This window comes from Sarcophilus harrisii, chromosome 5 (assembly GCF_902635505.1).
Source record: "Sarcophilus harrisii chromosome 5, mSarHar1.11, whole genome shotgun sequence".
In the NCBI taxonomy this organism is placed as follows: Eukaryota; Metazoa; Chordata; class Mammalia; order Dasyuromorphia; family Dasyuridae; genus Sarcophilus; species Sarcophilus harrisii.
Genome location: NC_045430.1, coordinates 7293306 through 7306610, shown reverse-complemented (window position 1 = coordinate 7306610; position 13305 = coordinate 7293306). Strand labels below are relative to the sequence as shown.

Here is a 13305-nt window from a genome sequence, read left to right as displayed (position 1 = left end):
TATCCAATATATTTATACATATACAGTCATCTTGCTGCACAAGAAAAATCGGATCGAGAAGGGAAAAAAACTGGGAAAGAAAACAAAATGCAAACAAACAACAACAGAGAGAGTGAGAATGCTATGTTGTGCTCCACACTCAGTTCCCATGGTTCTTTTTCTGGGTGTGGATGGCTTTCTTCAACACTGAACAACTGGAATTGATTTGAATCATCTCATTGTTGAAAAGAGCCAAGTCCATCAGAATCGATCATCACATAATCTTCTTGTTGCCATCTCTTGGATCTGCTCATTTCACTCAGCATCGATTCACGTAAGTCTCCCCGGACTTTTCTGAAATCATCCTGTTGGTCATTTCTTACAGAACAATAATATTCCATAGTATTTATATTCCATAAGTTATTCAGTCATTCCCTAGCTGATGAGCATCCATTTAGTTTCCAGTTTCTGGCCGCTACAAAGAGGGCTGCCACAAACATTTTTGCACATGTGAATCCCTTTCCCTTCTTTAAGATCTCTTTGGGATATAAGCCCAGTAGTGACACTGCTGGATCAAAGGGTATACACAGTTTTTGAGCATAGTGACTTTTTTCCTCAGAAAAGTTTTGATCAGTATAAAAAATTCAACCCCCCCTTTTTTTTTTTTTTTTTACCAAAATCCTTCCCCAATCCCTCTTAATTCTAGTACCTCCCCTCTGTTATTTATATATTTAATCTGTGTGTAACTGTCTTCTATGTATTGTATACAGTATCAGCAATCCTGTAACAACAATCTCTTGGTAAAGATTTAGCTACCCTGATTAATACAACAATTCTATAAGGCTCATGTGGAACAGTGCTATTCGTCTCCAGAGAGTGAACTGTTGAACTTAAAGCAGATTTAAAAAGATAATTTTCTTTATTTGTTTTCTTTTCCACACCAGAACTCATTGGAGAAATGTTTCAAATGACTTCTTAAGTATAATGGGTATTGTTTTCTTGCCTGTTCAGTGTGGGAAAGTGGGAGAAAGAAAGAAAATTTGGAACTGAAAACAAAAAAAATTTTTTTTAATTAAAAAATAATTGTAAATTACTGAGGAATTGCTCTTTAGCCCCCCCCCTTTTTTTTTTTAATATCTCCAGTGCCTGGTACACAGTAGGCACTTAAATGTTTATTGATTATTAACAGTTAAAGGATACTAAATAAACCTAAAAATGCTCTGGCAAACAGCCAAGTACACTGTTTAGACAAGTTCATTTGCAAAACATTGTGTAAGAGAATGACAGATTATAAACAAAATCACCTCAAAAAAACACCCCAAAACAAAGGAACAAACAAACCCATCCACAGAAAGCAGTGCAACAAAAACCAAGTCCCCAAAAAGTCTCACATAAGCACAGGCTTATCCAGGCCATCCAAAAGTACTCACCCTTCTCTTGCTGCTAGAATGAATGACCTTTGGGGTAGATCTAGTCAGTAACCTTCCTGTTAAGTGACTTTGAGGAAGGAAGTGAGACACTGAGTCGATCATTAAGTTAAACTCAGCACGGGGTTTATTGATCATTTACAGACTATGAGAACATACTCACCCAAAAAGGATATAAGCTCGGGGCTCCTGGTACTTCCCTGCCAGCCCTGAAGCGGAGAAATAAAGCCAGACACCTTTGAACCAGAGTATCAAACAATAGACTAACTCTAGATGGCCCCAGATGCTAGGGAGGTTGTAAAGCAAAGGAGCCCTGTAGCCCAATCTAATCACCAAGGAATATACTAGCCCTGATTCAGATAAGGCAAAACACCAGAGTTAGCAGAATTCTTTGAGGGATGATTCCTTCCTCAGATAGCATTCTGTATAATGTGTGACCCTATGAGCCTGGACTATAATCCAATATATAATTGACATAATCTATTAATACTATCGTGTTATTAGATTATTAATAAATTAATATGACATCATAATAAATAAATTACATTTTACATGTAATTGAAAAAATAAATAATATAAATCTATTAGTCACTCAAACTACTTCTGTCGGTAAGTCTCTTCCTGCTCCTCTGAGACTCATCTACCCTTCCAGCATCAGCTGGTCGTATCAGCTTTGAAGCCTTCAATGGTTCTCTATTGCCTTATGAGAAAAACTCAAGCTCCTCTTCCTTCTCAGCTTTCTAGCTCTTTCTCTTAATATTTCTTTCCACCCAATCTGATCTCAAAGAGCTCACTCTACTTCTGCATCTTTGTCCAGAACTTCCCCTGTTGAATTCCAAGCCTTCCTTTAAACTCTCAAATCCCACTACCTCCGGGAAGCCCCCATTTGGGGCCTTTCTAGTTTGTAATGACACTGAAACTTCAGACATCCCTTTGTGCTCTGTGGATAGTCTTTATCTGGGACTTTTTAGTCCTCGGGATTTGTACCTCATTCTGTGAGTTCCAGGCAAGGATGATTATAGTAGGTAAACTGTGGCATCCTGGTCTCTCCTAGAACCTCTGATTGTTAAATTTTCAGTGTGAACACTTATACCTCAAAATCAATGAACTCTACAAATGTTTTCATTGTTTGGTTGAACATCTAAAGAAAGTAATTAAGAAAATGTCAGAAAGTCACAGGAACCTTGTGTGAGCCGGTTTATAGCAGCTCTTTTTGTGATGGCAAAGAATTGGAGCTATCCATCGCGTGGGGACGGCTGAACAAGTTGTGATATATGATTATAATGGAATATCATTGTGCTATAAGAAATGACGAGCAGGATGCTTTCAGAACAACCTAGAAAGAACTGATGCAACGTTAAGTGAACAGATCCAAGAGAACAGCGTACACAGTTAGAGTAATGTTGTATCTACTGTGTGAATGACTTAGCTATTCTCAATGATCCAAGATCATTCAGAAGGACTTATGAGAAAAATGCAATCTACTTCCAGAGAGAATTGATGGAGTAAAAACTTTCTTTTTCTTCCTTTTTTTTCCTCTTTTCTTTTTCTGATCTGTGTTCTCTTTTGTAACATGGCTAATATGGAAATATGCTTTGTATGACTATACATATATATAACATATCAAATTGTTTGACTTCTCAAAGAGGGGAAGGAGAACTTCAAAATTATTTTAAAAATGAACTTTAAAGTTGTTTTTACATGCAATTGAAAAAATACATTAAAAACATACTTTTTTTTTGCTCACCACTGGTATTTTATTTTATTATAGCTTTTTATATACAAAACAAGCATGGGTAATTTATCAACACTGACCCTTGCAAAAACTTCTGTTTCAACTTTTCCTCTCCTTCCCTCCATCCCCTTCCCTAGATGACAGGTAGTTCCATACATAAAAACATCCTTTTAAAAAAAAAAAAGTGTGATTTGTGGGGCAGCTAGATGATGAAGTGGATAGAGCATTAGTCCTAGTCAGGAGGAGGATCTGAGTTCAAATCCAGCCTCAGAAATGTTTACTAGCAAGTCACTTAACCCCAATTGTCTCATTCCCCCCAAAAGCATCATATGAGGACTTTTTTTTCTTAGAGAAAGAACTTTTTTTTTTTCCTGTTAGTTAAAAATTTACCAGCAGAGCAATTTGTAACTATGCCCAAAGAGCTATAAAACTGTATATACCTTTGATCCAGAAGTGTCATTACTGGGTTCATATCCTAAAGAAATTATTTAAAAAGAGGGAAAAGGACCCACATGTGGAAAAATGTTTGTAGTGGAAAAAAGGAAATGGAATAATGTGATTGTTCTATAAGAAATGATGAGCAGGCTGTTTTCAGAAAAATTTGGAAAAAATGCTGAGTGAAGCAAGAAGGACCAAGAGAATTTTGCACACAATAACAACAAGATTATGTGATAATCATCAGATGGACTTGGCTCTTCTCAGCAATTCAGTAATTCAAAACAATTCCAATAGACTTGGGATGGGAAAATGTCGGCCACATCCAGAGAGAGAAGTATGGAGACTGAGTGTGGAGCAAAGCATACTTTTTTCACCTTTTTAAAAAAAACGTTTGTTTTCTCTGTGCATACCTTCTGATGCAGCTGTTTCTAGTGGGCTTGTAACCCAGCGATCATAAAAGGGGGGAAAGAGACCCACACGTGCAAGAATGTTTGTGGCAGTCCTTTTTGTAGTGGCAAGGAACTGGAAACTGAGTGGCTGCCCATCAGTTGGGAAATGGCTAAATAAATTGGTACATGAATCTTATGGAACATTATTGTTCTATAAGAAATGACCAGCAGGATGATTTCAGAAAGGGCTGGAGAGTTACAGGAACTGATGTGAAGTGAAGTGAGCAGAACCAGGAGATCATTGTACATGGCAACATCAATATTATATGCCGATCAATTCTGATGGACGTGGCTCAGGCCAGTTCCAATGATCTTGTGATGAAGAGAGCCATCCACACCCAGAGAGAGGATTATGGGAACTGAGGATGAATCGCAACATAACATTCTCACTCTTTATTGTTCGCTTGCATTTTGTTTTCTTCCTCATTTTCTTTCCTTTTTGATCTGATTTTTCTTGTGCAACAAGAGAATTGTATAAATATATTTACACATATTGGATTTTACATCTATTTTAACATGTATAACATATATTGGATTGCTTGCCATCTAGGGGAGGAGGTGAGGGGAAAATCCGGAACACACGGCTATGCAAGGGTCAATGCTGAAAAAATTATCTGTGCATATGATTTGAAAATAAAAACCTTTAAAAATTAAAAAAAAAGTTTACTTGCTTTTTTTTTCTTGTGGTTTTTTCCCCCTTTTGGTCTGTTTTTTCTTGAACAATATGACAAACCATGGAAATATTGTTAAAAGAATTGCATATTTTCAACCTGAATCAGATTGCTCGCTATCTTGGAGAGGAGGGAGGAAGAAAAAATTGGAACACAAAGCTTTACAAAAATGCATGTTTAGTTGAAAACTATCTTTGCACATATTTTGAGGGGAAAAAAAGCTATTATCAAAATTTTAAAAATGAATTTTAAAAACTGTCTTTATGTATATTTTGGGGGAAAATAACAACATTCACACCCTGCCCCCAGCTGAGGTTCTTTGTATATCATAAATACTTACGTTAATAATTATTGAATGAATGATTATTATTATTATTATTTTTTTTTTAAGATTGCCTTGCTAGTGGCTTCTTGAGCTGGGCTGGGCTGGTCCTAGTCCAGCAGGCACAGTCCGTTCATTGTTCAGTCTCCAAGGGAAATCAGGATAATAAACCAAGATGTAAAAGCAATAATTGTTGCCAAAGAATCCTTGCTCGGACACCTTTCTGATACCTTGGAATGTCACCAGGAACTATAGAATTCGTCATCAAGTGACAAAGCTAGTCAAGCCAGGAAGGCTTCTTGGAGGAAGTGAGTCCGGAACGGAGGGAGGGGGGTAACCGATGTGTCCGAGACCCCTCCCAATTCTGAGAATACGGGACTCTTTCCCTCCCCACCCACACTCAGGGCGTCAGGATTGGTCCAGACCGGGGCACGCCCCCTCTTATCTCCACTGAGACGGGGACCAAAGAGAAAGGGAGCAGAGGGGACTGGCTGGGAGAGGGAGGTAGAAAGAGACCAGGGGAGGGAACGAAACTAGATCGATAAAGAGAGTCTGAGACGGAGACGAGAAGAGAGACGGTGGTCTAGTCGGGGACCGAGTAGCTGCGATTGGAGGAGGCAGAAGGTAAGCCCTGAGCGGCTTCTTCGCCTCGGCAGACGGCAGGGCTGCACCTTCCGCTTTCCCTCCTGGCAGAACCCAAGAATGGCAGCGACAGACCCGACAGGGCCAGGTGAGGGGGGCTCGGAGATCGGGGGGCTCGGAGTTCGGGGGGGGTCGGAGATCGGGGGGCTGGGGCCGCCCGGGGACCCCCCTGACTCGGCCCTCTCCTCCTCCAGGCTCCAGCCCCCCGACTCCCGCCTCCATCCCGGAGCTGATTAGGAAGAAGCGAGATGGGGATCGCCTGGAGGATGCTGAGATTCGGAGCTTTATTCAGGGGGTGACACAGGGGACAGTGCAGGAGGCGCAAATAGGTGACTGACATCCCCGCCCCAAGCCCCAGAACCACCCCCGGGACCCCAGCTTCCCCAGTCCCTGCGCGGGGCTCCCCGCACTTGGGCAGCATCTATGGCCCCGTCAGGCTCTCCCTGTGCCCACAGGTGCCATGCTCATGGCTATCCGCTTGCGAGGCATGGACCTGGGCGAGACGGAGATTCTGACCCGAGCCCTGGCTGAGTCTGGGCAGCAGCTTCAGTGGCCCGAGGCCTGGAGACGGCTGCTGGTGGACAAGCATTCGACGGGGGGAGTGGGGGACAAAGTCAGCCTGGTCCTGGCGCCTGCTCTGGCCGCCTGCGGCTGCAAGGTCAGTCCCCGGCCCCCTCTCCCTGGGGCTCAAGGACTGGGTGTAAAGGAGGGGTGGCTGGGAGACAGAGGGGAAGAGAGAAAGCAGGCCCTCCCTATTAGGCTTCTCCTCAGGCCCTCTCTATTAGGCTTTCTCCCCAGGCCCTCCCTATTAGGCTTTCTCCCTGCTGTCCACCTTTGCTCGAACTCCAGCTCAGAGCGGCCCTGTCTCAGGCAGGCTGTCGTAGAGCAGACTGAGCTGCAGGACCCCGAATTGTTGGGGGGGGGGCTGAGCACTGAAGTCTGGGGGAGGGAGAACAGGGAGGTTCCAGCCCTTGGTGGTGGGATGGGGCTGGGGTCTCATTCACACAGGTGCCGATGATCAGCGGCCGGGGACTGGGACACACTGGGGGCACGCTGGACAAGTTGGAATCCATCCCAGGCTTCTCGGTGGTACAAAGTCCAGAGCAGGTATTGGGCAAAGGACCCTGACTGGGGCCCCTCATGAATGGTCATCCGTGGGTGAGACAGTACTAATTGAAGGGCATGAGTGCCGGGAGAAATCTGGTCCCGAATCCCTGGGGGGGGGGCACGGATCCATGGGGCGTTACCGTCTGGGGGGCTGCGGTCACTAATGGGGATCCTCCCCGCCCGGGAGATCAGATGCGGGAGCTGCTGGAGCATGCAGGCTGCTGCATTGTGGGGCAGAGTCAGGAGCTGGTCCCTGCAGACAAAATCCTCTATGCCATCCGGGATGTGACTGCCACAGTGGACAGCCTCCCCCTCATCACAGGTGACCTGCTCCCCACCCCTGCTGGAGGCTACTCTGACCCTGGTTAGGAACAGCCTATCCATGGGTGACTGGACCCATGCCATGTCTCCGTGTCCCCCGCTGGACGGGAGAGGTCCCGGTTCTAGCCCAAATCTCTGCCCCTCCAGCCTCCATCCTCAGTAAGAAGGCTGTGGAACAACTCTCGACCCTGGTGATGGATGTGAAATTTGGAGAAGCAGCCATCTTCCCAAGCCAAGAAAAAGCTCGGGAGCTGGCCCACGCCCTGGTGAGTAAGTGTGACCCAGGCTCCTTCATTGCTCAATGTTCATCTGCAGAATATTTCCTCCTCAAGAGCTTCCTGTGCCAATAAAATCACCAACCTAGGTCTTGGAGTTGGGATGGGGGATACTGTGGGGGCCAGAAATCAGGGTCTAGGAGAGTTTTGAAAGTCAGAGAGTTTTATAACTTTTTATGATAACCTTCATAACTTCGGTTCAAACAATAAAAAGCATCCATGCGTGAGAAAGATAATCCCTCCCCCTTTCCCCTTCCCTCTGTCTTCCCCTTCCCCTGCTTCCCTCTCTCCTCCCCTTTCCCCTACCTGTCCTCCTCTGCTTTGTCCCTCCCCTATTCTCCCCCTTCCTCTTCTCCTCTCCCTCCTTTCCTCTATCTCTCCTCCTCTTCCCTTCTTCCCCCTTTCTCCCTTCCCCTTTCCACCTTCTTTTCCCTGTTCCCTTTCCCTCTCCTTATTTCCTTCCCCCTCTCCTATCCCTTCCCTTTTTCTCCCTTCTCTTCTCCCACCCCAAACGTTCAGCAGCAGATAGGTAGAACTTGGTGGCCAAAGGAAGGGCGTTCCCAAAAATGGGACTGTGAGGGAGGCTCCAAGGGGGAAAGGGGCATGAAATGGTCCCACGGGGCATGAACAGAAGGCGTGAAGGGCAGTGGAGGCAGAAGGGGCTAGAAAGGCACCTGTGGGGAGGACCTTTAATACCAGCTGGAAGTGTCTGGGCTCCATCCTGGTGCTACTAGGCAACCACCACAGGCTCTGCAGCCGAATAACCGGGCTGAAGGAATGGATGCCATTTTTGGTCATATTTGGGTGACTCTTCCCAGGTTGGCTGAGAGAAGAGATGAGAGCAGAGAAGACTGCAGAGAAGAGGAAATAAGGGCCTGAATGAGAGGGGAGATAGGGTGATGCAGGCAGTCAGTTAGTAAGTCAGTCAGTCAGCAATGACTCAGTTATGTCCCAGGTTCTGTGGCAACTCCTAAGGGATACCAAAACACAGTCATTTCCTTCAAAAGGAGTTCCGAATCCCAGACACCGCACCAGCAATTCTGTCCAGACAATTATTATACAGATATGTATGAATAATATAAACAATAGAATAAAGGGATTCCCCAGTTGGTACAAAGCACATATATCCTAGGACTCAGTGGTTGATCGAATGTAAAAGAGAGGGAGCAAGGGCCGGGGGGAGAGGTGTTCGCTGCATTTGGAGGAGGCAGGACTGGAGGGAGGCTGAGGAGCTCAGTGAAGAGCAGAGCCCCAGACCCGTGTGGCAATCTGAAGACTCTGTACTCAGGCTCAGAACGATGTTGCATTTCAGTTAATTAGTGAGAAGAAAGGATATAATTATTTTCCCATTTCATGGAATCAGTCCTCATGTGGGAGCCCACAGACCCAAGTTAAAAATCCTTGGTTTAGGGCATAGTAAGCTTGGGATGCTAGTGGGACCACAAGGTGGGCAGCTCCAGGTGGAGTTGTGTGCTTTGTGATCGGGACTGGAGTTTTAGATTCAGGACTCATCTGAGCCAATATTAGCCACCAGAGAGAGGGTAAGTCAACAAGAAAGAGTGATTAAAGCATGAAGAGAAGAGGGCTTAGAGCAACCTTGAATAGCAGTCACCTTTCAAGAAAGGGAAGTGTCAGAAGAAGGAAGTTGGAAATGAGTCAGAGAGGGAGGAGGAAACAACCTGAGGCAAGAGAGAGAATTCATGACCAGACACTCAAATGGCCCAAAAGCTACAGAGAGAGCAACAAAGGGAGGCCTTTGAGAGACCCCTGCGGGATTAGGACTGGAAGCCATGTTGCAGCGGGGTGAGGATCCAGGATGCGCCTGGACTCGATGGGAAAAAACTCCATGCCAGCTAGTCTACAAATGAGAATCTCCTCTTCAAGGGGCTTGAATACCTGAGGTGACATTGAACTCACTACCTAATTTAGCAGGCAACGGAACAGTAAATTTACCTAGAAATGTGGCGGTGACAGAGAGAAGAGACAGATGATTGAGACTAGTAGTAAAGTCAGCCCAGGCCATGGGAAGCCCTAAACATGCTGGTTGCAAACTAGAAGGAAACTGAAAGTGGCTTAGAATCTGAAATGAAGGGCCCCGAAAAGATCACCCATTTCTGATTTCGTGTTTGCCAAAAAGCAGACCTCATCAGTATCCAAGGGAATCTGAACCTAGGGGCCAGAGCTCAGAAAATGAAATTGGTTGGTAAACCCTCCTGATCAATAAGTGGCTCAGAAATTGATGAGAAAAAGGTTTCTAAAACAGGGACAAGCAGAATTTATAATCGTGGGCCAGTCGGTCAAGATGAATTATAAAAGAGGAAGGGTACATTATCTAGGGCCCTTGCACACAGTTGATGTCTAATAAGCGAATTAATTACTTGTGGGCCAGCCAGCACCAGTCCTTCACAGACTCAAATTCTGTTCTGGCCCACTAACCATGGGCTGCAGCTCATGCCCTAGGACAACTCTGAGGGCTTCTGAAATCCGTTTCAGCCTAGTATCCAGTTATTACCCAGACAAAAATAGCACGCGTTTAGTTTGGGGTTTTTTTTAAGTAATTAAGAAGGAAAAAATGATATGAAGTAGAAAAAAAATAAATTAAAAATATTCTCAGTAGGCATTCCCCAAGATCCTCTTCCCCAACAGCATCCCCAAGCAAATCATCTATGTACATGCTCTCTCCCTTCCCCTCCTCCAAAAATCTAAGGTCGGTAAGCAACAGAACTGGTCACACTTTGGGTACTGGTAGTGCCAGCCTTGCATACAGTAGGCACTTAATAAATGCTTATTGATCAATCGGTAGAGAAAGGAGCCTAAGACACGAGTGGCTATGGTATGAGGCGGGTCTTAGGAGGGCTAGCCTTATGGTGGTCTGGGGAGAAGAGGAGGGGTGGGGGCACAGAAGGAACCTATTGACATTTATCAGAGGACATAGGGAGGGGGGCTCGGGGCAGGCCGGCCGGCCACCGTCCCAGAGACACGGGCAGATGTCGGCAGCCCAGGGGATGAACACGGAGCGGGCCTGGAGATGACCTGGCATGGCTCTCCGCAGGTGGGCGTGGGGGCCCGCCTGGGGGTCCGGGTGGCGGCCGCGCTGACGACGATGGACAGCCCTCTGGGCCGCTGTGTGGGCCACAGCCTTGAAGTGGAGGAGGCCTTGCAGTGTCTGGAGGGAGGAGGTCCCCCGGACTTGCGGGACCTTGTCACCCAACTAGGTGTGTGAAAGGGGAGGGAGGAAGGGGGGGGAGAGGAAACGGCTCTCTCCGTTCCCCTGCTCACGGGTCCTGCCTAACCCCCACCTCCAGGAGGATCCCTGCTATGGCTGAATGGCCAAGCTCCAACCTTGACCCAGGGGAAGGCCCAAATGGGGGCCACGCTGGACAACGGCTCTGCGCTGGGCCAGTTCCGGGCCATGCTGGAGGCCCAGGGTGTGGCCCCCAAGCTGGCCCAAGCTCTGTGCTCGGGATCTCCTGCCCAGCGCCAAGGCCTGCTCCCCACAGCCCCCACCAAGGACGAGCTGAGAACAGCTTCAGAGGGTGAGGAGAACCCTAATCTCAGGGTCTGGCTGGTCCCTGCAGGCCCTCCAAATCGAGCACAAACCTTGCTCCTTACCTCTGTGCATGTCAATCAGCCCCACGCCCCCTCACGCCCCTCCCTCCGGCTCACTCCCCTCCCCCTCCCAACTCCCATCACTGCTTCTGTTCCTACCCCCCTCCCCCACTAAAACTGCCCTCCCCAGGGACAGTGGAGAAGATCCAGGCCCTGCCCCTGGCCCAGGTCCTCCACGAGCTGGGGGCTGGCCGGAACCGCGCGGGAGAGCCCCTCCACCACGATGTGGGGCTGGAGCTGCTGGTGAGCCTCGGACAGCGGGTCAGCGCAGGTGAGAGCTGAATGGGGGCTGGGGGGCAGGGCTCCTGCAAACTCGGTGACTAAGGCTTCGGCTCCTGGTCTGGAGACTGGAGTGGAGGGGGGCCAACTGGGGGACAAGGAGAGATGGTTCCAGCTTCCTGGTACCTACGGGACCTAGGTGCCCAGCCAGCCCCTTCCAGACACCCCCGGGGAAAGGCAGAGACCACGAGGATGCAGCAAGCCTTCTAGCAGCTCGGAAGGGGCCCACACGCTCCCACCTCTGGCACCCCTCGCCATGCGCCCGGGGCCCCACCACGGCTGGCTTCAGGCTCTCTCTTTTCCTCCTTCCTTGGCTTTTATAAGCAGTCCTCAAAGCAGAGCTCTGAGCTAGTTCAATCCAACACACACACATTAAGTGTCTGCTGCACACAGTACCCCGCACTGGGAAGGGAGGGAGCCTCAGACCAGAGAGCAGAGTCCCAGTTTCCCGAGTTCCCAGTAGAAGAGGACAGGGCTGGGACATCACTAGAGAAAGCTCTGAAGGACGCGAGACTTCTTGTCCAATTCATGGGGGTCGGGCCGGCCTGGAGTGAGGGGAGGTCTTTAAAGGATGTGGAGAGAGGATGCCAGGGCAGAGGGCACGTGCCGGGCTGGCAATACAGAGGAAGAGGATGGTGGGATTGGGCGAGCTCAGTGCCAGACGGGGCTGGGCTCCCAGAGGGAGGTCAGGACTGGCCATCCGGGCTTAGGGCATCGGCCCTGAGGTGGTCTTAAGTGGGGGTGAGAAGTCAGTGAAGGGAGTGGCCGAAGGGCCAAGGATGAGCCCAGGTGGACCAGGGAGGGGCCAAGGAGGCAGGAGGGTCAGGGGGCAGCTCTAAAGACCAAGAACCAAAATTAACAATAAAAACAACTCCCAGATCTCTGGTGGATTCCCAGCCCTCTGAGGCAGGGAGCAGGGTCTCTTGGTTCCCCCTCACCCACCCAGTGCCAGGGGCCCTGAGCACACAGGGATGGCCGAGGAGCTCAGGGAAGGCGAGGTCCGGAGAGAGGCTCCGGGGATTTCAGGTGTGAGGGGCGGCAGCTGCGGGGAGGGCCGGCAGCCGCCCTGTGGCAGGAGGAGGAGCGGCAGCCGCCGGGGGAGACCGCGGTCTGAGTCCGAGGGAGGAGGCGGGAGGGAGGAGCGGGGAGGAGGGCGGGGGGGAAGGGGGGAAGGGCGGGGGAGGGAGGGGGGGGGGAGGGGCGCGGGAGGAGGGCGGGAGGGGGAAAGGGCCCCTGAGGGGGCGGGAGGGAGGGAGGGGCCCCGGTCCGGGAGGGGGCGGGAGGGAGGGAGGGGCGCGGGGAGGGAGGGAGGGGCGCGGGGAGGGAGGGGGGGCGGGTCCAGGAGGGGCCCCACCTTTCCCTTCCTCAGAACTCCCGGTCTGGGTCTCTGACCCTGAGACGGGCACCCCACCCCCACCCCCGACCCGCTTTCGGGGCCGCTCCCCCCTCAGAATGCGCGCTGAGGGCGGGGCCGGCTCCGGGAGTGTCCGGGAAGCAGAGAGTGGGGGCCGCCGGCCGGCTCGCGGTGACGGCTCTGCCCCCGTTTCTGCGCAGGGACCCCCTGGATCCGAGTGCACCACAGAGGCCCCGGCCTGAGCCCGAGACACCGCCAGAAGCTGCAGGAGGCCCTGACGCTGTCCCGCGGGGAGCCCTTCGTGCCCGAGCCCTGCTTTCGGGAGCTCATCCTGCCCCCCTCCATGAGGGGCTGAGCCCGGGAGGGCCTCGGCGCGGCTCTCCGCCCCGCCCCGCCCCGCCCCGCCCCGCCCCGGCGCTCTGCACGCGCCTCCCCCCCCCGCCCCCGGGCTCCCTCTGCTGGGGAGCGGGCTCTTCTCCCGAATAAAGCGCCCGTCGCGGCTCGAACTCAGCTGGCTTCCGGGGGCGGGGCCCCGCTGGTCTGGTCTCTCGTGCGTCGCCGCGGGGGCAGGGCGGTGACGTCACAGCCCCACGTCCGCGGGCGTTGCGCCGGCCTGGGGGGTTCGCGCTGGGGCGCCTGGGGCGGTGCTATGCGTGTGGCGGTGCGTACGCTTGGGGCGAAGAAGATGGGGGCTACG

At 50.3% G+C, this 13305-nt stretch overlaps 1 protein-coding gene and 1 long non-coding RNA gene across 2 annotated transcripts; one reads left to right on the top strand and one right to left on the bottom strand.

Moving 5' to 3' along the window:
- Positions 1 to 737: 737 nt before the first annotated feature.
- LOC116419347 lies at positions 738 to 2951 on the bottom strand. The gene is made up of 2 exons (XR_004229631.1): positions 1410 to 2951; positions 738 to 1025 (listed from the first exon to the last, which is right to left on the bottom strand). It is a non-coding gene; the product is annotated as an uncharacterized LOC116419347 (long non-coding RNA).
- A 2522-nt stretch (positions 2952 to 5473) lies between these two features.
- TYMP (thymidine phosphorylase) lies at positions 5474 to 13118 on the top strand. The gene is made up of 10 exons (XM_031940363.1): positions 5474 to 5751; positions 5858 to 5992; positions 6119 to 6321; positions 6672 to 6770; positions 6963 to 7092; positions 7239 to 7357; positions 10419 to 10581; positions 10672 to 10902; positions 11106 to 11246; positions 12809 to 13118. The coding sequence occupies exons 1-10, from the start codon at positions 5724 to 5726 to the stop codon at positions 12961 to 12963; spliced, it is 1404 nt and encodes a 467-aa protein (XP_031796223.1). The 5' UTR covers positions 5474 to 5723; the 3' UTR covers positions 12964 to 13118.
- The last annotated feature ends 187 nt before the right edge of the window (positions 13119 to 13305 follow it).

What these genes read in the sequence shown, in the direction of transcription:
- TYMP (XM_031940363.1), top strand. Translation starts at nt 5,724, where the DNA reads ATGGCAGCGACAGACCCGACAGGGCCAG. An exon ending in CAGCCTCCCCCTCATCACAG is followed by an intron (nt 7,093 to 7,238) that starts GTGACCTGCTCC and finishes CTGCCCCTCCAG; the next exon opens with CCTCCATCCTCAGTAAGAAG. An exon ending in GGGAGCTGGCCCACGCCCTG is followed by an intron (nt 7,358 to 10,418) that starts GTGAGTAAGTGT and finishes GGCTCTCCGCAG; the next exon opens with GTGGGCGTGGGGGCCCGCCT.